The 27,500-nt window shown below is 40.0% G+C and overlaps 2 protein-coding genes across 2 annotated transcripts in view; one reads left to right on the forward strand and one right to left on the reverse strand.

The window, feature by feature from the left end:
• wnt5b (wingless-type MMTV integration site family, member 5b) overlaps nucleotides 1-27,500 on the forward strand; it is a 112,693-nt gene that overhangs the window by 34,523 nt on the left and 50,670 nt on the right. The gene's annotated exons all lie outside the window — the stretch shown is intronic.
• fbxl14b (F-box and leucine-rich repeat protein 14b) lies at nucleotides 12,957-15,742 on the reverse strand. Its single transcript, XM_062066839.1, has one exon. The coding sequence runs from the start codon at nucleotides 15,140-15,142 to the stop codon at nucleotides 13,940-13,942; it is 1,203 nt and encodes a 400-aa protein (XP_061922823.1). The 5' UTR covers nucleotides 15,143-15,742; the 3' UTR covers nucleotides 12,957-13,939.

Genomic DNA, 27,500 nt, shown 5'->3' on the forward strand with positions numbered 1-27,500 from the left:
TTGATTTTTATTATGTAAATGTTATATTTTTATCAACATATGATAGCAGGGACCCTGCCTTCAAAACTAGGCTGCTGCATTACTAATGATTAATGTAACTATGGCTGAAGAAAATAGTACAATAGCAATAGGAGGGACTATTCATCCCTGAACACCATGGAGTTCATGTAGGCTTAAAGGCCTACTGAAACCCACTACTACCGACCACACAGTCTGATAGTTTATATATCAATGATGAAATCTTAACATTGCAACACATGCCAATACGGCCGGGTTAACTTATAAAGTGACATTTAAAACTTCCCGGGAAATATCCGTCTGAAACGTCGCGGTATGATGACGTATGCGCGTGACGAAGTCAGAGTAACGGAAGTTATGGTACCCGTAGAATCCTATACAAAAAGCTCTGTTTTCATTTCATAATTCCACAGTATTCTGGACATCTTTTGCAATTTGTTTAATGAACAATGAAGGCTGCAAAGAAGACAGTTGTAGGTGGGATCGGTGTATTAGCAGCGGACTACAGCAACACAACCAGGAGGACTTTGTTGGAGCGCTAGCCGCGCTAGCCGCCGACCTCACCTTGACTTCCTACGTCTCCGGGCCGCCAAACGCATCGGGTGAAGTCCTTCGTCCTTCTGCCGATCGCTGGAACGCAGGTGAGCACGGGTGTTGATGAGTAGATGAGGGCTGGCTGGCGTAGGTGGAGAGCTAATGTTTTTAGCATAGCTCTGTGAGGTCCCGTTGCTAAGTTAGCTTCAATGGCATCGTTAGCACAGCATTGTTAACCTTCGCCAGCCTGGAAAGCATTAACCGTGTATTTACATGTTCACGGTTTAATAGTATTGTTGATTTTCTATCTATCCTTCCAGTCAGGGGTTTATTTTTTTGTTTCTATATGCAGTTAAAGCACGATGCTATCACGTTAGCTCGTAGCTAAAGCATTTCGCCGATGTATTGTCGTGGAGATAAAAGGCACTGAATGTCCATTTCGCGTTCTCGACTCTCATTTTCAAGAGGATATAGTATCCGAGGTGGTTTAAAATACAAATCCGTGATCCACAATAAAAAAAGGAGAGTGTGGAATCCAATGAGCCAGCTTGTACCTAAGTTACGGTCAAAGCGAAAAAAGATACGTCCATCACTGCCTCTCAAGTCGTTCACTGTAACGTTCCTCATCTACGAATCTTTCATCCTCGCTCAAATTAATGGGGTAATCATCACTTTCTCGGTCCGAATCTCTCTCGCTCCATTGTAAACAATGGGGAATTGTGAGGAATACTAGCTCCTGTGACGTCACGCTACTTCCGGTACAGGCAAGGCTTTTTTTTATCAGCGAGCAAAAGTTGCGAACTTTATCGTCGATTTTCTCTACTAAATCCTTTCAGCAAAAATATGGCAATATCGCGAAATGATCAAGTATGACACATAGAATGGATCTGCTATTCCCGTTTAAATTTAAAAAAATCATTTCAGTAGGCCTTTAATGATGCAGTTACATTATTTTATCAACTATCTGAGACGGAAACTCTTCATTTAACATAATGTCCTTTTTTGCTGCTTCAACACAGCTCAATCAACACAGAAAAAGGTAAAGTGAAATAACAGACAGACAGGGCTTTGCTGTCCGTAACACACCCACACACACACACACACCGCAAAATGAGCTAACGTTACGCTAAAAGCTAATTAGCCTTCACCTCAAGCCAGGACTGCGAGCGAGCTGAGCTGCCGTTTAGGTTTCTAGAACGTCAACGGGCTCATAGTGATGTTACTAGTAGTTGACTGGGAGGTGTTTATTATAATTTGGGGAGAGTCCGCTGCCTGATGCTCACCTGCTAAACACCTACCTGCTCATCACAACGCTGGATCAATCAGATGGTTGTGTGGGTGGGACAATGCTGGGTGCTGTGTAGACTACTGACAGAGACAGAGAAAGAAAGTGGAGCAGCTTGTTAAGAATTTAGCTTCGGCGGCTACTCAATATGTTCGTGTGGAAACTCGTTCGATACACCTCCGAACCGAACCCAAACCCCCGTACCGAAACAGTTCAATACAAATACGCGTACAGTTACACCCCTAGATTTAGTGGTAGAGCTGATTTCTCCCATTAGCTGCATTGCTTGCCACCAAGAATGGTCTGATTTTTATAAAAACCAAGCTGTAGCAACATTGTTATTGTAGGAGCAAAAATTGAGGAACTCTTTTTCTAGCGTAGTAACGCATCGCCTTCCCACGGCATGCTATGGCATTTAAAGACTCGTAGGCATTTTGAAGTCTGCACTTTCCACTGGCGTTGAAAGGCAGCATCTGTGTGAGTGTGCCATCTATGCATATGTGTATATATATATATATATATATATATATATATATATATATATATATATATATATATATATATATATATATATATATATATATATATATATATATATATATATTTACATATGTATATATATATGTACATATGTGTGTATATATATATCATATATGTATATATATATGGTATATATAAATGTATGTACATATATATCATCGTGCTACTGCTTTTATTGTGTGTTTAAGTTGCAAATACAATCCCCGCCAGGATGAGCACTGATGAGCATCATTTGCTTTTTTTAATGTAGCAAGTCCTACAGTATTTGTAGCAGAGACGGGACAAATACTGTAGTGATGACTACAAATACTGTAGTATTGACTACACATACTGTACCTTAGTATTGACTACAAATACTGTAGTATAGACTACACATACCTTAGTATAGACTTCATATACTGTAGTATAGACTACACATACCTTAGTATAGACTAAATATACTGTAGTATAGACTACACATACCTTAGTATAGACTACATATACTGTAGTATAGACTACACATACCTTAGTATAGACTACATATACTGTAGTATAGACTACACATACCTTAGTATAGACTACACATACTGTAGTGTAGACTACACATACTGTAGTATTGACTGTAAATACTGTAGTGTAGACTACAAATACTGTAGTATAGACTGTAAATACTGTAGTGTAGACTGCAAATACTGTAGTATAGACTACACATACCTTAGTATAGACTATATTACTGTAGTATAGACTACAAATACTGTAGTATTGACTACAAATAATGTAGTATAGACTACACATAACTTAGTATAGACTACATATACTGTAGTAGAGACTATAAATACTGTAGTGTAGACTACAAATACTGTAGTATTGACTACAAATACTGTAGTATAGACTACACATACCTTAGTATAGACTACATATACTGTAGTATAGACTGTAAATACTGTAGTGTAGACTACAAATACTGTAGTATTGACTACAAATACTGTAGTGTAGACTACAAATACTGTAGTATTGACTACAAATACTGTAGTGTAGACTACAAATACTGTAGTATAGACTACATATACTGTAGTATAGACTGTAAATACTGTAGTGTAGACTACAAATACTGGAGTATTGACTACCAATACTGTAGTATAGACTACAAATACTGTAGTATAGACTACATATACTGTAGTATAGACTGTAAATACTGTAGTGTAGAGTACAAATAATGTAGTATAGACTACATATAACTTAGTATAGACTACATGTACTGTTGTATAGACTGTAAATACTGTAGTGTAGACTACAAATACTGTAGTATTGACTACAAATACTGTAGTATAGACTACACATACCTTAGTATAGACTACATATACTGTAGTATAGACTGTAAATACTGTAGTGTAGACTACAAATACTGTAGTATTGACTACAAATACTGTAGTATAGACTACAAATACTGTAGTATAGACTGGAAATACTGTAGTATAGACTACAAATACCTTAATATAGACTGCAAATACTGTAGTATGGACTGCAAATACTGTAGTGTAGACTACAAACTCTGGAGTATTGACTACACATATTGTAGTATAGTCAACAAATACCTTTAGTATAGACTACAAATACTGTAGTATAGACTGGAAATACTGTAGTATAGACTACAAATACCTTAATATAGACTGCAAATACTGTAGTGTAGACTACAAATACTGTAGTCTACACTACAAATACTGGAGTATTGACTACAAATATTATAGTATAGACAACAAATACCTTAATATAGACTACAAATACTGTAGTATAGACTACAAATACTGGAGTACTGACTACAAATACTGGCATATTGACTACACATACTATAGTATAGACAACAAATACCTTAGTATAGACTACAAATACTGGAGTATTGACTACAAATATTATAGTATACACAACAAATACCTTAATATAGACTACAAATACTGTAGTATAGACTACAAATACTGGAGTATTGACTACAAATACTGGCGTATTGACTACACATACTATAGTATAGACAACAAATACCTTAGTATAGACTACAAATACTGGAGTATTGACTACAAATATTATAGTATACACAACAAATACCTTAATATAGACTACAAATACTGGAGTATTGACTAAAAATACTGGAGTATTAACTACAAATACTGGAGTATTGACTACAAATACTGGCGTATTGACTACACATACTATAGTATAGACAACAAATACCTTAGTATAGACTACAAATACTGGAGTATTGACTACAAATATTATAGTATACACAACACATACCTTAATATAGACTACAAATACTGTAGTATAGACTACAAATACTGGAGTATTGACTACAAATATTATAGTATAGACAACAAATACCTTAATATAGACTACAAATACTGTAGTATAGACTACAAATACTGGAGTACTGACTACAAATACTGGCATATTGACTACACATACTATAGTATAGACAACAAATACCTTAGTATAGACTACAAATACTGGAGTATTGACTACAAATATTATAGTATACACAACAAATACCTTAATATAGACTACAAATACTGGAGTATTGACTACAAATACTGGAGTATTGACTACAAATACTGGCGTATTGACTACACATACTATAGTATAGACAACAAATACCTTAGTATAGACTACAAATACTGGAGTATTGACTACAAATATTATAGTATACACAACAAATACCTTAATATAGACTACAAATACTGTAGTATAGACTACAAATACTGGAGTATTGACTACAAATACTGGAGTATTGACTACAAATACTGGCGTATTGACTACACATACTATAGTATAGACAACAAATACCTTAGTATAGACTACAAATACTGGAGTATTGACTACAAATATTATAGTATAGACAACAAATACCTTAATATAGACTACAAATACTGGAGTATTGACTACAAATACTGGAGTATTGACTACAAATACTGGCGTATTGACTACACATACTATAGTATAGACAACAAATACCTTAGTATAGACTACAAATACTGGAGTATTGACTACAAATATTATAGTATACACAACAAATACCTTAATATAGACTACAAATACTGGAGTATTGACTAAAAATACTGGAGTATTAACTACAAATACTGGAGTATTGACTACAAATACTGGCGTATTGACTACACATACTATAGTATAGACAACAAATACCTTAGTATAGACTACAAATACTGGAGTACTGACTACAAATATTATAGTATACACAACAAATACCTTAATATAGACTACAAATACTGTAGTATAGACTACAAATACTGGAGTATTGACTACAAATATTATAGTATAGACAACAAATACCTTAATATAGACTACAAATACTGTAGTATAGACTACAAATACTGGAGTACTGACTACAAATACTGGCATATTGACTACACATACTATAGTATAGACAACAAATACCTTAGTATAGACTACAAATACTGGAGTATTGACTACAAATATTATAGTATACACAACAAATACCTTAATATAGACTACAAATACTGTAGTATAGACTACAAATACTGGAGTATTGACTACAAATACTGGAGTATTGACTACAAATACTGGCGTATTGACTACACATACTATAGTATAGACAACAAATACCTTAGTATAGACTACAAATACTGGAGTATTGACTACAAATATTATAGTATAGACAACAAATACCTTAATATAGACTACAAATACTGGAGTATTGACTACAAATACTGGAGTATTGACTACAAATACTGGCGTATTGACTACAAATACTGTAGTATAGACAACAAATACCTTAGTATAGACTACAAATACTGGAGTGTAGACTACAAATACTGCTGTATTGACTGCACCAAATGTCAAGGACATTTACCCCCTCCTGTCCTGTTGGGGTACTTCAAAGCGGTGTCTAGGTGACACCTCAGCACCAGGTGTTGGCCAGCGAGGAGGAAGAGGAGGTAGAGGAGGATGAACATTTTAAAAAGGAAGGAAAGAGTTTCAGGAGAGGTGAAGAACAGTAAAGAAGAAGGGTTTAAAATGGAGACATGTTGGCAGACAGAAAGCTGGAGCCACAATTTTTTTTGGGGGGGGGTCACTCGCATGAGGCCTCTAATACCCCCAAACCCCCCTCACCCCATATGCCCTCCCTCCCCCCCATGCACTCCCCTCCCATACAGCCTCGCTTTGTTGTCAAGAGTACCCCCCCCCGACCCCCTTTTTTAATGGTGAACTGCTCCTTAATGATGAGCAGTAAAAGTCGCTCTTCCTCCCTCGCCTGACAGGAAGTCAAGTAAAGTTGTAACATTTTACTACGAAAAAGTTTTTACATGTTTTTTTTCTTTCTCTGCACTTCACAAAACCAGAAACCAAAACCTTTTTTATAATTTGGGGTCCTTGCTGGCTTTTTGTGCGTGTATGTGTCTTTAACTCCCACCGAGAGCGAGAACGGTTTGAATGCATTTTGGGATATTTATGTGCTTCAGGGCCTCAAAGACGAGTCTTCAATACACTTGCTGTCATACTTGTAACGGGATGTGACTATTTGTAATGGGATGTGACTATTTGGAACGGGATGTGACTATTTCTTGGGTCTTTTTGCTCATGGATTATTGGCGTACAAGCGTGTAAAACATGTTGTCTACTCTTAGCTCCTCTTTTCAAGCGTGGCGTAACCTTTGTTGAGCATATGAAATATGAAGTGATTTGCTTATCTCTGAAGCGGCGTGGATGCCTCCCAAAATGCTAAGTAACGCTGCGCAAACTGCTGCTGTAAATCTGCTGCTGTAAATCTGCGTGACACAAAAGGAGAAGCCAGCTGAGGCGGTGACAATGTGGACCCCTGTAGTTGGCCGCAACATTAGGTACACCGTATGATAATATTAACATCCAACTGCAAATGATTCATTATGTTAATATTCTAGGTGTACTGTCAGAAACAACTCCCTGTATGACAAAAAGCGAGTGCTTGGTCAGAAATACGCGACACAACCTGTGTTGAAGGTGAAATGTCAAAGAACTGCAACTCCGCCATCTTTTGTATTCTTTCACCTTTTATGGTTGTCGACTGGCAGGCTGACTGTATTACAATGTAATATAAAGTAATGTAATATTATAAAGGACCCCTCATCTATCACATCTGATTCAGGGCTGGCCAAGAAATACAAATTTCCACCAAGCAGGATGATTACGGCATTAATCAATCAAATATTTTCATAGTTTGTTTACGGCCTTCTAAATTTTTTTTTTTTTTTTTTTACATACTGCCGCTAGAAATAAACATGAACTAACAGCCATATTGTCACCTTTACAATATTTTCAGCCACAATAGTAGCCATGTGTGTGTTCTACTGTGTGTTCCTGGCGGATCCTCCAAGTGTCATTGCTACGGTCGTCACCAAGCCACTACAAAATGAGCACTACGTGGAAATACTTCATCACGTCCTGGGTAATTCCTTTAAGTTAGAGCTGGGCTTAATGTGCCGAAAACACAGGCGTAAGTTGTTCCACAAAAATCTTGGTCACCTTGACGGTCGTAGCTACAATCATTGGCCGTGTTGTTAGCATTCTGTGTTGTCAGTAGGGCTGCAACTAACGGTTAGTTTGACTGTCGATTAGTCAACGATTATCTTAATGATTAGTCGACTAATTAGATAATAAAGCGTACACATATTTAATGGCTCTAAATTTTCCATCGACTTCTAAATGCAGCTTAAGTTATTTTAGGCATGTGCTTACGAACAACAAAGATGAATAATTCATTCATAAATATTTACTTATACTGTAGCTGTGCTGCTCATTCAGCTGTTACAAAAATTCTAATGAGTATTAAAATGTTGTCTATTTAAAAGAAAGGAAATGCAAAGTGCTGTTCTGAATTGTATCTTTGATTAATCATTACAATGTTGGCTATTTGATAGATTGTATGTTTAATCTTATGATACCTCCGCATTGGTGCCTGTCAGTGCGGTTCGTGTTTGTTATTGTGCCATTTTTACCGCATTGCAAATTGACGCTGCTTTAAAAAAGTACTTCAATTGATGGACGCAAAGTTTAGCTGGCTGACTTTGGCTAAAATGATAGTTAAACTCAGGGGCGTCACTAGCTTTTAAGGACAGGGGGGGCTCAGCCCCCAGGAGATGCACAAGATGCGAGCGAACGTAGCGCACCAGCACAAAACTTCACAAACGGCTAACCAAGACTTGGAAATTAATCATTGTTATTATTATTATTTCAGTCGGTTTATTTTCAATCTGTGTTCAGTACAACAACAAACATTGTACAGTGACATTTTGTTTACAGCATCAACAAGAAACAATTACTTGCATGATCCTTCAAGATACACTGAAACACAATGAAAGTCATGGCATTAGCCTCTATGTTATTCATTCACAACTAGGGTTGGGTATCGAGTATCGAGTATCGATTGGAACCGGGACTAACTTTCCGATTCTCCCGGTATCGTTCAAAAGTTTAAATTTCGATTCCTATTTTCGATACCCAGTCCGCCGACCGGAAAAAAATAAAAATAAAAATAAATGTCCGCCGAACCAGAAGAAGAAGCCGCTGAGCACCAACGAAGAAGCGCCCACCGCCGGAAGTGTTAGCATAGCCGAGCGAGTCAGTCAAGCTCAAGCATGGATAGCGGGCGTCGGCGGTCGAAAGTGTGGCTTTACTTTACAAAAAAAAATGAAATAACCGCGAAATAACAGAGCTCCATGTCCATCAAGAAATGAGTGGAGAGAGAGCTGCAGATGTACCAGGACGTTCCACCGATACTTATGTCTGACGACCCTGCTGCATGGTGGTGGTCCGGTGGAACCAACAAAAGACTTATCCTTTGCTGTCATATCTCGCTTTCTCCTATTTATGCGTTCAAGCTTCTTCCACACCCAGCGAACGTGTATTTTCCACAGCAGGAGACACTATCTGTCCAGAACGCTCACGCATCCTAACTGAGAAGGCGGATATGGTCATTTTCCTAAACAAGAACTGTCTCTGATTTTATACTGCACCTGCTGCTAATCTGGACTGGGTTTTGCAAGTTGTTTCTTATTGTTTATTTGCTTTTCTGCACCAGGTTAGCCCATCAGTGGGAGCACGGTAACATGTTTAAGTACCTGCAGCATCATACACTTGTGTGTGTAAATGTGTTTTCATGAGGTTTTCAAAAATAAAGCTCTCTTGAGGAAAGTGTACCCCTTGGAAAGTTTATTTATAATTTATAATATTTATATTCAAGTTCATAGATTTGATATTTATATTCTAGTTGAAAACAGCCCTGTGAGGAATTTATAGTAAAGTTCATAAAAAGTTAATAGAATTAAAATTGATGGAGAATGTCAGACTATTTCATTCAGAAAGACTGTAGGTTAGCTAGCTCATTTAAAATATCCTCAACTTTTTTTTGACCCTGCCTCTTAAAAGAATCGGAATCGAGGACCGTCAGGAATCGGAATCGAAACAAAGAACCGGAATCGGAATCGGAATCGTTCGAATTCAAACGATACCCATCCCTATTAACAACATAGAGGCTAATGCCACGACTTTCGCTCACAATACAATAATTGTTTGTTCCCAAATATTTAGAAGTTGCACAGATTACATTTTGGGCACATTTGAGACTAAAATTGTTGTAAATTCAAGCCCTGGAAATATTACTTAATTACTTGAATTAAAGTAATATCTGAATCGGGATAATTTGGCTTGTATATAATATATTTATATATATATGAATTAAATTGAATTGAAGTATTTATTTCAAACCTGCACAGTACAACAAAACACTTTTTTCTTTTTTTTTTACATTTTGGCAGAGACATTTATGCAAGGCTTGAAAAGGGGTTGGATGAAGCAGATGCTTATAATATCCCAACCCCTCTCACTCATTCCACATTTAACATAAACAATATAATACAAGAACAATACTATACAAACAAAAACAAGAAAAGCTCCTGTACACTAACAATACAATAGTACCACTGTTACTTTGAGACAAGACAAGACAAGACAAACACACACACACACACACACACACACACACACACACACACACACACACACACATACACAGGCCCAACACTCTCTGACCATACACCTCTCTCCCATCGCTCTGTGTTGAGGGCATCACTCTCTTTCCTCTGCCCCCCTCTCCCTTGTGGAGGGGGTGGGGGGAGGGACACAGGTCCGGTGGCCATGGATGAAGTGCTGGCTGTCCAGAGTCGGGACCCGGGGTGGACCGCTCGCCTGTGCATCGGTTGGGGACATCTCTGCGCTGCTGACCCGTCTCCGCTCGGGATGGTCTCCTGCTGGCCCCACTATGGACTGGACTCTCACTATTATGTTAGATCTACTGTGGACTGGACTTTCACAATATTATGTCAGACCCACTCGACGTCCATTGCATCCGGTCTCCCCTAGAGGGGGGGGGGGGGGCTCCATCTATTGGTATGCCAAATAATCACTTAATTAAATATTCAAACACAGTTTACTCTTCAAACTGTGTGTAATGTTACAGTTCCCAAAATATTAAATATACTTGTTAAATAAAACCTCTGCCTTGTTTTTCAAGAATATTAAGGCCTACTTTGCTACTGTATTGTAATGTTGGTCATTATGGTGGTACTTGGAGAGCCAAGTGTTTTCTGGGGTGGTACTTGGTGAAAAAAGTTTAAAAACCACTGTTATGTTGGATTGCATCTGTAAAAGTAATCCAGGGGTTGAGGGTGGGCGCCTCATAATATAATAACCCAAGGCAGGGGGTGGCAAAGTGCGCAGCTTTTTGTAGTAATAAGAGTAAACGAAAAAGCCTGCAAAAATGTGAAAAATATAGTAAAAAGGGCAAAATGTAAATAGAAAAATCTGAAATGTTAACAAATAACACAAAAAGAATGTGTAAATGCATGTGATTAATCGCAAAAAAGTTGCATTTATGATGCGTAAACACAGATTAATTCCACAATTTTCAGTTTACTTTAAAGGTGTGTCGTTATGCGTCAGTGATCAGGTCAGTAATACGCCAGTGCAAAGATGAGTGGCTGCGGGTAAAATTCCCTCCAAAATAAACCCAGATGTTCCCTTAAATAAAACGGTTGTAAATGACGCGTATTCAAGTAATACTGACAGTAAAATTGTATTTGTGTCCAAGGCTATTTTTTAAAATAATTATGCACTCAAGTGTGTGTGTATATAGATATATATGTGTGTGTGTGTTTATATATGCGCATTACGTGTCATTTAATGATACACACTTCAAGAGTATCCACCCGTCACCTTTTTATTTGCACTGGTGATCAAACCTAATTGTTAATGAGCAGCCGTAAAAAAAGTGCTGTTATTACGCCGCAGTTACCCTTTCTGGCCTCTTCAATGACGCTGCGATCACTACGATCAATATGTTTCAATAAATTCCTCCTTTGGCCCCGAGCAAATGTGAAGTTTATGTTGAAGATATCGACTCCGCAAACTTTCTGTCCTGGTGGTCAAACTCTCTGAAGACCAAATCCCACACAGACACTGCGATTGTCCAAATGCTTTCAATGATGCTGTGGAATGTTCAAAAGAAGTGTGTGTGTGTGTGTGTGTGGCTTTAAGGGGGTGAAAGCCAGGCGAGTGGGGGGTCTCCTGCCTGACCTAAGATCTGGTATGCGTGACTGAACAAGAGGGAAGAGAGAGAGGAACCCTCCTACTCCTCCCCTAAAAACTGCCTTACTAACTTCTAAAGACACACAAAGGCTAGTGTGTGTGTGTGTGTATTCGTATGCGTGCGTGTGTGTGTGTGTTAAAATCTATACTAGTGGTTCTCGAACTTCTTTCTGTAAGTACCACCTCAGAAAACACTTGGTTCTCCCAGTACCACCATAATGACCAACATTAAAATACAGTAGCACAGTAGGCCTATGTATTCATTAAAAACAAGTCAGAGGTTTTATTTAACAAGTATATAGTAACATTACACAGTTTGAACAGTAACACTGTGTTTGAATATATAGGAAAAAACTGTTACATTGCAATATTTATTTAAGTGATTATTTGGCGTACTAACAGATAGAGCCTGTGTACTACTAGTGGTACCCGTACCAGTTTGAGAATTACTGATCTAGACTTAAAGTATATCCTCCACAGAAGATGTGTCCAAAGTGCGACCCGGGGGCCATTTTCATCTTGCCGCTATTTTTTTAATTAGCCCTCTGCAAATGAATGTTTTCATTATTAATGAGGCATATTAAATATAACTAACAACTATTTAATTTGCCACCTATAAAACACAATCATTTCGTTCTGTTTGGTTATATTCTGATACATATTGAATTGTTTTATAGCATACCGGTATGTACAGTATAATATGTATCAAAGTAGTCCTTAGAATTTTTTTTTTTCAGCATGTGCCAGCGGTGGAAAAGTTTGGACACCCCTGATATAGATATATTATAATAATAATCATCTTGTTTAGATTAATTACAAAGACAATGCAGCCAAATCAAGGCATCCATTTTGAGTCTGCTCATAAATAATAAAACAACACAACAGATTTTTCCTCTCCTCACTGATGAAGCAGGCTGGAGGGAGTTGGGGGGCGGGGGGGAGGCAGTCTGAAAATAAATGCTAATCCTTCAAGATGACACAAAGCACACTGCTTTTCCTTCATTACATAAATATCTTTAATTGTTTTGCTCGTAAGAATATAAAACAATTTGGGAAGATTTTTTTTTTTTTAACAAACACGTAATATACAGTACATCTTTTTTTCATCCTTAAATGTTCACACAGCTTCTTCAGCAGGTCGCACACATCCGTATGTTCAAGCAGCTCATTGCATTACATTAAAATACACACGTGTGTGTGTGTGTGTGTGACGTGTGTGTGTGTGTGTGTGTGGAATAAAACAACAACAGAGCGAGCTTGTAACCCGAGAAAGCAGAGAGAGAGAGACAAATAATCGATTGCTTCTTATTCCAAGCATGTCTCCAAGCATTGGTATTTTCATCTGGGGAGGGACGGAGAGAACCAGCAGGAGGAGAAGAACATTCCTCCTTCCCCTCCGTTTACGAAAAAAAATCAAACTAAACATGGAACCCTGATTTGTTTCAATCAATAAAAGAGGGTAAACATATTTAAATCACTTCAATTTGAAGCAACATTCACTGACCCCTGCAGGACCTCCTCCCCTCTTTAGCAAAAATACCTGAAGCTTTGTATGTAGTTGCGTGTGTGTGTGTGTTAAAAGTTTGTTTGCATAATGCGTTTAGGGAGAATGTGACCGTGAGGCTGTTTGTGTAATTTGAACAAAAAGGTAGTTTAGATTGTGTCCCCTTCTGCTCATGGAGGAAAGGATGGGGGAGGGACACACACGCACACACAGACACACACACACGCACGCAGACTGTCCCTGTAGGCACATTTTCTCCCAGTTTCTCATTCTGCTTCTCCTCCTCCTTTGCACTTTTGTTGTTATTTTCAGGCTGCGAATGAAGGCTCCAAAGTTACTGAGTTCATGGTCAAACACGTGGGAGAAGCACACAATCACACAGTGCTGTGGGATGCAGGTGGACCCCCCCCACCCCACTTCCTGCAAGCCCATCACCTGACTTTCTCACTGTCCGTCATCTGCCAGAGTCCCAGGTTGAGCACTTTAAGGCAGGGCAGCTGCGTGATCCTCTCCAGCCCCCTCTTGGTGATCTTGGTACATCCGTACAGGTCGATGCCCGCCAGCTGGGTCAGGTGGTCGGCGATGAGCTCCAGCCCCTTGTCGGTGATGCGCACGCACTGTCCGATGTTGAGCGTCCGCAGCTCGTGCATCTGCCGCACCATGCGGTTGATGCCGTCGTCCGAGATGTGGCACGAACACAGCGACAGCGACTTGAGCCGGTACAGCCCCTGGGCGATGTACGCCAGCGTCTGGTCGCCGATCTTGTCGCAGAAGGACACGTCCAGGCCCGAGAGCCTCAGGGTGCCCATGGCCAGGTGCATGGCGCCCGTGTCGCTGATGTTGTCGCAGGAGCGCAGGTTGAGACTCCACAGGGACGCCATGTGCGAGAGGTGGATCATGCCGGCGTCCGAGATGCCGCCGCAGAAGCTCAGGTTGAGGACCCTCAGCTCGGTCAGACCCTTGGAGATGTGCTTTAGAGACAGGTCTGTCAGTTTCTGGCAGTCCTGGAGGGTCAGGTACTCCAGGCTCAGGCAGCCCTCGGCGGCGCTGCGGGTCATGCCGGCCAAGTGTCCGATGCCCACGTCCGAGACGTGGCGGCAGGACCTCAAGTTGAGGCTCTTGAGTCTGTGGAGGCCCCAGGCGATGAGCAGGAGCCCCGTGTTGGTGATGTTGCTGCAGCCTCCCAGCTCCAGAACCTCCAGGTTCTTTAGGTACTGGGCGATCCGGCCCAGGCTGGAGTCGGTGATCTGCTTGCAGAGGCTCAGGTTCAACACCCTCAGGGACGGGATCTCCTGCACAAATGCGTGGCCCAGCCCGTTGTCGGTCAGGTTGTAGCAGCCCGAGAGGTTGAGGGACTCGATGTTGGGCATTCCCTGGATCACGTAGCTCAGGCTGCGGCGCAGCGACAAGATCTGGACCCTCCGGATGCCTCTGGCCTGCAGGCTGGGGAACAAGGAGGGATTGGCCCGGCGGAGGTGCAGCTTGGCCTCCACGCCTCTCCACACCGACTTGTGGTAGGACGCGTCCCTCCAAGCCAGGCACACTTGGGCCACCCTGCCTTTGTCCCTCACGTCCAGGTAGCTGAAAATCATTGCCAAAATTTCCGGGAAGAGGCACGAAATGTGCGTCTCCATTGTTTTTCAAAACCCAGGCATATAAGAATGATTACTCCACACCCCCACGGCCAAGAAAACAATCGCAATGATGCAAAAAGTAGCAACAAGACTTTAGTTTTCTCTTCGTGGCTCGCCAGGAACGTCGGCAATCACAAAACTCTCTTCAGCCGCAGTCACGTTGAAAAAAGAAAGCAAATAGACACACAAAAAAGCGTTTATCCTCCGCCGAGAAAGAGGAAGAAGAAGAAGAGGAAGAAGAAGGAGGAGGAGAGGAAACGGCGTCAATCCTTCCCCTCTCTCTCTCTCTCTCTCTCTCTCTCTCTCTCTCTCTCTCTTCCTCTCTCACTCACACGACGTTTCTTTCTTGTATTGTCGCCGTAAAAAGGCGTCTTTTCTCGGCCAGGGCGGATCCAGACGGTCGTGCATTTCAGAGGCGGAAAGTGTGGCGTCCAGTAGCGGCCGGAAGAAGTTCCATGGCGGGGAAGAGCGAGTAGAAGACGTCCTGCTTCAGTCTTTGTCTGCTCTTTTCAAACCGACTTGGCAAAGACGACACGACTATGCGCCCCTCCGAGGGGTGCACAAACATTTCTTTATCTACATAAACCCTTTCAAACATATTTCCACAACACCGAGCAATACTAGGACGTGTTTACCCACGAGTACTATGCGACGGTTCGCACTGGAGCGCTTTATAGCGGAAATAAAGCGTAATTGTGGTGTTTTGGGGGGACATCTGTCCTCCCTGTGGCAGACAAGTTGGTACATTCCGCCTCAGCTGGAACTGTGCGAACTGTTTCCCTTGGAAACCAACTTCTTACAATTCTCTTCACTCTCAGCTTTAACCCTTTCATCGCCACACACACGGACAACGCGCCGGATAACTTTACTCACTTGTTGGACTTTCGTGGCCTCTTTCAAAAAAGCACAAGTAAAAAAAGAAGAATGCCCTAACGCGTGGATACAATTTGAATGTATTTGTCTTTTTAGTATTTTTGTTAAACAAGGTTTTTTTTGTGTGGCCCTAAAAAATATTTAGTTTGTTTGAAATTACTTATTATGTTCATTATTAGACTCCTTGAAGGTCACACACACACACACACACACACACACACACACACACACACACACACACACCCACACACGCGCACACATTGTATGTTTACCTGCACTAAAACTTTACTTTAGGGTAGAGTTATGTAGGATTATCATTTGTGAATAATAATAACCGTAATAATGATAATACATCATTATTATGAATGTTATTATTGTATCTACATGAGGTTAAAGAGGAACTGCACTTTTTTTTATTTATTCGTGCCTATCATTTACAATCTCTATGTGAGATAAAAAATACATTGGTCTTTCTTTTTTAAGCATTTTAAGCATTGATTGAATACGGCAACGTACGAGGTGGCTGACAATGACAGTAATGAGTCATCTATTGCGCCCATAAAACCCTCTAAAAACACATAAAAAAGGCCAATAATACTCACATTTCTTGACCTGCATATTAACCTAGTGTTAGCGGTATTGTTGTTATAAGTGCTAACGCAGAGGAACTACTTTAAGCGGCGCCGTGATCACAAAGAGATAACTAGTTTATGCAGCTATTGACATACTGAGCTGCTTCATCGCCTCTGAGTTGGTCAGTTATATTCTAGATTATAAATCATGCCTCTTACTTGTATACTAAAAGGTTGTAGCAATAAACCAAAAAGTTGTTCAACTTTGACATTTGACTTAGACCTGTCGTTTGCGAGAAAGACATGAAAAGACGCTCGTTTGTTTCCACCTTTTTTTTTCCACTGCGTGAGGAGTATGATTAATTCTTCATTAAAACAGGAATAAATGAACATCCAATCACACTGAGAGTAGACATTGTACAGTAAGTGATGTACAATGTTATGTTTGTAGTTTGTATTTCTTGTTTAGCACTTAACAATACTGCTACCTGCTGTATCTGACCATCATTTACCTTCTAGAACTTGTAGCTCATCATCCATATATTCATGCTAAAATATATAAGGTTCTGAATCATTATTTGTCCCAAAGTAGTCATTGGCTTTCATGAAGTCTGCCATGATTACTTGTTGTTGTTGTTGTAAATAGCGAACATTGTGACGCATCTTTGGAATTAATGCACCGCCGTATGCTTAAAATGAGCAAAATATGGAAATATTACATGGTAAATGAATGTGCTTATTATTACGTTGCATATATACTTACAGCATGTATATAACATGTTGATGGAGGTTTTTAGAGTGCTTTATAGGCGAAATAGAGCAAGTCCCATTAGCTCCATTGTTAGCTGTCTTTTGCAAGCATTTATTTACGAGTTGAAAATAAAAGAAAGAAAAACATATATGTGCTTGTCTCACATAAGGATTGTGAATGAAAGACAGAATTCCAAAAAAGTGGGGTTTTCCTTTAAGCCTCTCTTGTCTTTAAAAATACTGTTTTAAACTTTAATCAAAGTTCCTTAAACACACCACAGTTATGTGCTATGAGACGCAAAAGTGACACTTAAACATAACTGTATAATGCTGCCACAAGTAGATTTATAAAATGTTTATGTCTATTCTATTACCTCGTCCTGCTTCCCCAAATGTTGTTGCTGTGTGAATCATAAAAGTGAGCTTTGATGGCGTTCAGACGTTTACAGTGAGGTCTTTGCTGCTACCAGGAGGAATGAACCATTTAGTATTTTTGCAAGGGGGTGTAGGTTGTCCTAACACAGGGGTCGGCAACCCGCGGCTCCGGAGCCGCATGCGGCTCTTTGACCACTCTGATGCGGCTCAGCTGCATACTTACCGACCGCCCGGATTTTCCCAGGAGACTTATGGATCTCAGTGCCTCTCCTAGATAACTCCCAGGGATAATATAATCCTATTTTCACTCTAATTACTAAATTAGGGGAGTGCCCTGATTGCACTGTAGACATTGTTCTCTTTAGCATTTACAAACAGCGTACCAGCCCGGCCACATGTTGACTGTAGCTTTTACTTGCACACATAGGAGACAGCAAAGCATACTTAGTCATCAGCCACACAGCTTACACTGACGGTAGCCGTATCAAACAACTTTAACACTGTTACGTTACAAATATGCGCCACACTGTGAACCCACACCAAAAAAGAATGAAAAACACATTTCTGGAGAACATCCCACCGTAACACAACATAAACACAACACAACCAATACCCAGAATCCCATGCAGCCCTAACTCTTCCGGTCTAGATTATACACCCCCGCTACCACCAAATCCCCCCACACATCAACCCCCCCCCCCCCCCCCCCGTGCGTTGATTGAGCGGAAGATTTAGGGCTGCATGGGATTCTGGGTATTGGTTGTGTTGTGTTTATGTTGTGTTACAGTGCAGATGTTCTCCAGAAATGTGTTTGTCATTCTTTTTTGGTGTGGGTTCAAAGTGTGGCGCATATTGGTAACATAACAGTGTTAAAGTTGTTTTATACGGCTATACCGTCAGTGTAAGCTGTATGGCTGCTGACCTAGTACGCCTTGCTGTCACTTACGTGAGCAAGCCGAAACTGCATTCTACATGTGGTCGAGCAGGTACACTGTTTGGGCAGGCTGTAGAGGGCGCCAAAAGCAGAGCCATCACTCCCTGACATTCGGGAGTCTCCCGGAAAAAATCAGAGGATTGGCAAGTATGACGCGATCAAGCGGCAGTCATTCAAAACTCGCGGGCCGCACTAACATCAAATTTCCACATTAAAGTGTGTGCCGGTGCGTGTGTGTGAGACCCCTGGTTAACATAGCACAAAGCATTTAAGCTTTGTATGCGGTGTTTTTCATTTTAAATTTAAAATTTTTTTTTGTGGCTCCCTTTATTTTCTTTAATTTGTGAAACTTGCCAAAATGGCTCTTTGAGTGGTAGAGGTTGCCGACCCCTGTCCTAACACATTCCAGTCCCTCTAGGATTTTACGGACCTTTGTTGTGATTGTTGCGGCCTAAAATGCTTGAATTTGCACAAGGTTTTACAAAAAATTTGCACAAAAGTTGCAATGTTTAGAAACGTTTTTTTTATAATATTGAATAAACTTAGGATTTTACAAATGTATCAATGCTTTAAGTGATCATTGTAACCTTAACCTCAAAAAGCACACCATTTAAAATTGTAAAACAAATACAGTATCGATGTTTTACTCATTTTATAGCACACAGACTTAAAAGTAGACCCTAGATGGCAGTAAACGCACATACTCGAAGCTTAATGTCAAATTACTGTACTGTTTTAATGAACTTTTATATAACTTTTAATTAACGAAAGAAACACCATCAAAGGCTTTCTTATTGTCCACAGTCTGCTCTGTGGTCCACAAGTTGCAGACGTTCCCCGTGTATGTTTTACACTTGAAAAGTGTGTGTCCATCTTAAACACATTTATTTAGACACATTAATCACAAAATCCTAGAGGGACTGATATTCCTAAATTAATTCAGACAATCTTATTATTCAAACAATCCTATTATTAAAAATAAAATTTAACAGCAAAATAGGTTTGATTTGAACTTAGATGTCATATTTAATAAATGATTAATTTGAAAGAATGAAAGAAACAAATCTTTCCAAAAGCCCAGGTAAAGATCATGTGACCTCCTAGTGGTTGTGGCCCTAGACAACCTTGTGTCAAACCATTCATTTTCTTGATCAGATTAATCCCACTTTTGTATTTTTATTAATTGCAGTGAATTACTTGCGTGCAAAATTTTAATTAATATTATAATTATAATTAATTATTAATCAATATTATGACACAAACTAAATTTTATTGTCAGAATGTCATACAGTAACATTTCAAAAATGTGGTACTTGAATGCACCTCATTTCACCCCGGTTTATCACTGTACCGTTTATCGTAACATCCCAGAAAATACTGCATTTCCCAACATGCTTTACTTTATCCAAGTATTGAAATTGGAGTGAATTTGCATTTGATTTGAGGATTTAAGTATTTTTATTTGTTCAAATTATACCTACATCACTAGAGTAATATTGTAATATTACATACTTTTGTATATACTACATGTACTCAAATCAACGTTACGAATCTTACAAACTGCTCTTCTTTAGATAATTAGTCTCACTAGGATATACTAATTATTATTATTATTATTTATATTTTGGTCTTCTTGTCGTTTATGTCCATCTGTCTATATTATGATGATAGTATATATGATAGTATATATCTGTATCATGAATCAATTTAAGTGGACCCCGACTTAAACAAGTTGAAAAACTTATTCGGGTGTTACCATTTAGTGGTCAATTGTACGGAATATGTACTTCACTGTGCAACCTACTAATAAAAGTCTCAATCAATCAATCAATCAGTCTCTCTCGCTGTGGATTTGATAGAATTACACCACATGTGCCGGGCTGTCTGTCACAAGCTCCCCCTCAGGGTCACCAATGTCACGTGCGCAGTGGTGTGATGCAACCAACCGTGTTCGACACTGTAAAAAAAACTCTATAGATTTTAGGGTAGAAAAACTGGCAGCTCAATCCCCATAATTTTACAGTTAAATCTACGCTACCACTGTTATTTTTACCGTAAAATCGACAGACTTTTTTACACTACTGGTTTGCTTTTATTTTAAAGGCTTTAATTTTCACAGGCTACAGGATATGTGTTGGCGTTTTTTACCGATTGTTGTTGAGGTCGAGTTGGCTGGAAGCTGTGCCACAAACATCTCTTCTGTTCCGTCAATTTACAGCATGTCTCTCATGCACTTGCTATTTTTATGTTTTTTTGGCTTTTGTTTTTGATCATGCAGCGTTTATGCGATTGCATAATTTTTTTATCCGCAGCATTTTCCCCTTTCTTCTGTTTTTAGGTGTTAGCCGCAATTTTAACCTTTTACTGAATTGAAAATACACATTTAATAATACATCTAATCAATATTAATACCAAACATTGCCCTCGTGTAAGTTGTCCAGACCAAGAACTGTTATGGTGACACGTAAAAAAAAAAAGTGTCCTCAAATCACTGACGCATGCGATTAACAAAAAAAAAGATCTGCAAAGTCCATCCATCCATCCATCCATCAAAAATAAAAGTTCTCATGTGTCTTTTATTAAGACTGACTTTGAAGATGTTTGTTGCCTTTCATCAGGCTTTGCTTGTGTTTTGATATTCATCATTTATTTAATAACAGTATAATACAGTGTGCTGCTGTAAATGTCTTTTTTTTTTCAAACTTTCTTCAATGCTGCGGACCTCTCTTACTATCCGAGTAACCTTGGTCTGTGTTTGCATGTGTGTGCGCATGCAGGAGCGTGCATGTGCATGTCAGTGTTTATCTCCATGTGTCTCCATGTGCATCACCTATTCAATCCAAGGAACATATGTTTGTGCCTCTCTCTCTCTCTCTGTGTGTGCGTGTGTGTGTGTGTGTGTGTGTGTGTGTGTGTGTGTGTGTGTGTGTGTGTGTGTGTGTGTGTGTGTGTGTGTGTGTGTGTGTGTGTGTGTGTGTGTGTGTGTGTGTGTGTGTGTGTGTGTGTGTGTGTGTGTGAGATAATATGACAGGGGAGCCGTTTGCTGAAGCCAGTGGAGTGTGGCGGAGTGCTTGAGAAAGAGCGAGGGGGAGGAAGAGCTGATGGGAAAAGTAGAAGTGGAGTGAAAAATGAGAGCAGGGATCAGGTTAGGATTAAAAAATGCAGCAAAATCTGGATTTTTTTTTTGTTTGTTTGTTTTTTTTGCTTTGAAATACTTTTTTATTTTGATCAGTATCATTACCTAGCAGTCTTCCATCCATCCATCCATTTTCTAATGCTTGTCCCTTTCGGGGTCATTGTTTAAAAGTGAAGTAAGTAAAAGACTAATCTCAGAAGATATTATAGTTAATTTAAAGGTAATGATATGCATGCTCCATAATCTATTCATTTTCTACCGCTTGGGGGTCGCGGGGGGTGCTGGAGCCTATCTCAGCTGCATTTGTGTATCACAGAATGTATACTGAACAAAAATATAAACGCAACACTTTTGTTTTTGCTCCCATTTTTTATGAGTTGAACTCAAAGAACTAAAACTTTTACTATGTACACAAAAGACTTATTCCTCTCCAATATTGTTCACAAATCTGTCTAAATCTGTTTTAGTGAGCACTTTTTCTTTGCCAAGATAATACATCCCACCTCACAGGTGTGGCAAATCAAGATGCTGATCAAACAGCATGATTATTGCACAGGTGTGCCTTAGGCTGCCTACAATAAAAGGCCAGTCCAAGATGTGAAGTTTTGCTTTATTGGGGGTCTGGGAGGGTCAGAAAAGCAGTCAGTATCTGGTGTGACCACCATTTGCCTCACGCAGTGCAACACATCTCCTTTGCATAGAGTTGATCAGGTTGTTGATTGTGGCCTGTGGAATGTTGGTCCACTCCTCTTCAATGGCTGTGCCAAGTTGCTGGATATTGGCAGGAACTGGAACACGCTGTCGTATACGCCGATCCACAGCATCCCAAACATGCTCAATGGGTGAAATGTCTGGTGAGTATGCTGGCCATGTAAGAACTGGGATGTTTTCAGCTTCCAGGAATTGTGTATAGATCAGGGGTGGGCAATTAATTTTTACCGGGGGCCGCATGCGCAAACCGAGCACTGCTGGAGGGCCACATCGACAATATTTCAATTAAATTTTGCTCAATATTATTTTTGATATATACCGTAATATAAATAATAATAATAATACTTTCATTTAACCTAACTTAACTTTATACCAAAAGCACTGCCTTGGAAATCATTTGTACCCTTTCAGAGATCACATTTAGTTCCCCTTAAACATCCTCATGTTGCACAATGAAATGTAAGCATAGGATGAAGTGTGCATTCCTGTAACTTTCTCTAGTAACAGCATTCCATGATTAATATAAATAAATTAACTTTAATAATAAATGACAGTAAAATAAGCACACGTATGACTGAGGAGTCATAGTGTAACTTTGTGTGGTGTTTGAGTTGTCTGACTTTTTGTGTGGCCATAAACGCACCAGTGGTTTAGTGGTATGCGTGTTGGTGACAGAGGACAAGTTGGTTTTGGCCTTGTTTGTACGGCAGAAAATGACTAGTTTTTCGAGATAGGAGTGTTTTACTCATGTTTTTGGTGTGGTTATGGCCGAATATAAACAGTTTTGCTCAATAAAGTGATCAATATAATTCCTGGCCTCGAAGCATCTCGATAGACGTTACAATAATTGAACGGTGTTCAATTGAACGGTGTTGACGAACACCGTAAGAGCCGCTTGTTGTCACTGTCACTCAGAGTTGCATTGCAAAATTACACAGAATAACTGTGTTTATTTTGTTTAGAATTCAGATGGAATTTGATTTGGTGCGCAGCATATATTTGCTGTGCGCAGAGGACGCTTGAGCAGTGCGCAGTTGCGCAGGCGCGCACCTTAGAGGGAACGTTGCTTGGCAGTCCATGTCTTGTTGAAAACACGGCATTCGTCATCAACTTTTCTCTTTTTAGCGTCTCAGGTGTAAACCGTGCATCACTTGTCGCTGTGCACCTTCACTCCCAGGTTACACACGGACATACGCCCATGAATAACACTTTTCAAAATAAAAGCAGCACAGTTGTATGCGCGCACGACATAGATGTTTTTTCAACTTTATTTTGTAATTTGTGATTGCAGCTCTTCACAATCACGCACGCGCATACGTCCACACGGAAGTAATACAAATAACGCTTTTCAAAACAAAAGCAGCACCGTTGTATTGCACACTCGACATAGATACTTTTTTAAATGTATTTTGTAATTTATGATTGGCCTCACGCGGGCCGGACAGGGACGCACAAAGGGCCGGATGTGGCCCGCGGGCCGCAGAATGCCCAGGTCTGGTATAGATCCTTGCAACATGGGGCCATACATTGTCGTGTTGCAACATAAGGTGACAGTCTTGGGGGAACGGCACGACAATGGGCCTCAGGATCTCGTCATGGTATCTCTGTACATTCAAAATGCCATCAATAAAATGCACTTGCGTTCGTTGTCCATAACATACGCCTGCCCATACCATAACCCCACCATAGGCCACTCGATTCACAACGTTGACATCAGCAAAACGCTCTCCTACACGTCGCCACACACGTCTGCCATATGCCCTGAACAGTAAAAACCGGGACTCATCCGTGAAGAGAAGACCTTTCCAACATGCCAGACGCCATCAAATGTGAGCATTTGCTCACTCAAGTCGGTTGCGACGACGAACTGCAGTCAGGTCGAGACCCCGATGAGGACGACGAGCATGCAGATGAGCTTCCCTGAGACGGTTTCTCACAGTTTGTGCAGAAATTCTTTGGTTATGCAAACCAATTGTTGCAGCAGCTTTCCGTGTGGCTGTTCTCAGACAATCACGGAGGTGCACCCTCTGGATGTGGAGGTCCTGGGCTGGTGTGGTTACACGTGGTCTGCAGTTGTGAGGCCGGTTGGATATACTGCCAAATTATCTGAAACGCCTTTGGAGAGGTCTTATGGAAGAAAAATGGACATTCAATTCACGGCCAACAGCTCTGGTGGACATTCCTGCAGTCAGCATGCCGACTGCACACTCCGTCAAAACTTGCAACATCTGTGGCATTGTGCTGTGTGATAAAACTGGACATTTTAGAGTTGCCTTTTATTGTGGCAGCCTCAGGCACACTTGTGCAATAATAATGCTGTTTAATCAGCATCTTCATATGCCACGCCTGTGAGGTGGGATGGATTATCTTGGCAAAGAAGAAATGCTCACTAACACAGATTTATACAGATTTGTGAACAATATTTGAGAGGAATGGGTATTTTGTGTAAATAGTAAAAATTTAGATCTTTGAGTTCAACTCATGAAAAATGGGAGCAAAAACAAAAGAGTTGCGTTTACATTTTTGTTCAGTGTTATACAACCCCTGGCAACAATGATGGGTTAAGGCAGACTTGAAGGATGTTATTTCACTTGTTTCATTTTGTAAAAAAAAAGCAGATAACAGACATTACACAACTCTATTGTCATTTCAAATGTCAACTTTCTGACTTTAAAAAAACACTAAAATAAACCAGGACTATAAATTGTGGTAGCCAGTAACAGTTTAATTTTTGGATCAAGCAGAGTGTAAAAATATGGAATCACTCAATTCTTAGATAATGATTAAATCACCCTGTAAATCAGATTAAATGTGTTCATTAGTCCACAGTTAAAAAATTGTGTTCAGAGTAGACCTTAGAGAGCTGTTGCATCAGGTCAATTGACATGAATCATGGCTCCAACAGGAGAGATGTTAATTAAAACAAAGAGGATTATCAAAGTACTACTACCACTACTCAGTGGCCTAGTGGTTAGAGTGTCCGCCCTGAGATAGGTAGGTTGTGAGTTCAAACCCCGGCCGAGTCATACCAAAGACTATTAAAATGGGACCCATTACCTCCCTGCTTGGCACTCAGCATCAAGGGTTGGAATTGAAACCAAAAATGATTCCCGGGCGTGGCACCGCTGCTGCCCACTGCTCCTCTCACCTCCCAAGGGGTGATTAAAGGGATGGGTCAAATGCAGAGGACAAATTTCACCACACCTAGTGTGTGTGTGACAATCATTGGTATTTTAACTTTAACTTTAACTTCAAGAAGGTAAATCATCACGCAATGTTGCAAAATATGTTTAAAATGAGGAAACGGGATTCAAATACAGAAAAGCTAAACAAAAGCTGTCATTAACATCTAAACAGAGAGAAACACAGTTCCAATGGGCTAAAGAAATGCAATCGTGGACTATGGATGTTCTGCCCTTAATTTTCAAAATTGCATTTTGTTCATGCCTTTATTTTGACATGTGCTGTGACATTGTGTGGAAGGCACTTTTGTGTACATACATGCTTCTATTTTGACATGCACAGTGGCATCAAAGAGCCAGGCGGCCAGGTTGGAAATCAGTTCCTCAGTCACATCTCTGCTGAAGACTGCAATTTTAAACTACTTGTAAGCTTTGTGTCATTTGTGCCTTTAAAAGCCTCGCCTAAGTATTTGTTTTGAAAAGTTAGTAAGACATATATACTTCATGTTCTAATGTGCTTAATTTATTTAAATTGTGAAGTTTGTATAATTTTGTTTCTATCACAATTGCTTTATGTTTTGTGCCTTTGAGGAGTTTCTGAATAATTCAATTCAGTATGAATATTGTGGTTCCCTTGTTTGTAATGATTTTTACTACAAACATTACCAATACTTATGTATATTTGTGTTGGCCCTGCGAGTTTGCAACTTGTCCAGGGTGTACCCTGCCTTCCGCCCGAGTGCAGCTGGGATAGCCTCCAGTCCCCCAGCGACGCCAAGAGGGATAAGCGGTAGAAAATGGATGGATTGATGTTTTCTTTAGTTTCACTCTGGTTCAAACTGGATTTGACAGTTCCTCCTATTAAAGCACCTGGAGCTTGGATGCTACTTCCTGTTTTGGATGGAGTTTGGTTTGCTGGTGACTTGTGTCCATTTACACACACAGTGGAACAGTACAACGGATGACTGGATGAAAGTCATATTCAGTGATGAATCACGAATCTGCATTGGGCAAGGTGATGATGCTGGAATTTCTGTTTGGTGCCGTTCCAATGAGATTTATGAAGACAACAGCCTGAAGAAAACATGAAATTTACACAGTGATCCCTGTGCATATCAGGTAAGGGTTATTAGGGACGGCGTGGCGCAGTTGGTAGAGTGGCCGTGCCAGCAATCGGAGGGTTGCTGGTTACTGGGGTTCAATCCCCACCTTCTACCATCCTAGTCACGTCCGTTGTGTCCTTGGGCAAGACACTTCACCCTTGCTCCTGATGGGTGCTGGTTAGCGCCTTGCATGGCAGCTCCCGCCATCAGTGTGTGAATGTGTCTGTGAATGGGTGAATGTGGAAATACTGTCAAAGCGTTTTGAGTACCTTGAAGGTAGAAAAGCGCTATACAAGTATAACCCATTTATCATTTATTATAATGGCACTCTGTCATTACCTCTTCAATAAATGCACACGTTTACATTGATATTTTGGACACTTTTCCTATGACGTAATTTTTCAAGATGATAATGTACTTTGCCATAGGATAAAAACTGCAAAAACCTTCCTTGAAGAAGGATACCTCAATCAATCAATCAATCAATCAATGTTTATTTATATAGCCCTAAATCACAAGTGTCTCAAGCCACAACAACATCCTCGGTACAGAGCCCACATACGGGCAAGGAAAAACTCACCCCAGTGGGACGTCAATGTGAAGGACTATGAGAAACCTTGGAGAGGACCGCATATGTGGGTAACGACATGAGGTCATTGTCAAGGCCTGCAAATAGTCCAGATCTCAATCCAATTAAACATCTGTGGTGGAAATTGAAGAAA

Source organism: Entelurus aequoreus, linkage group LG12 (genome assembly GCF_033978785.1).
Source record: "Entelurus aequoreus isolate RoL-2023_Sb linkage group LG12, RoL_Eaeq_v1.1, whole genome shotgun sequence".
NCBI classification, from domain to species: Eukaryota; Metazoa; Chordata; class Actinopteri; order Syngnathiformes; family Syngnathidae; genus Entelurus; species Entelurus aequoreus.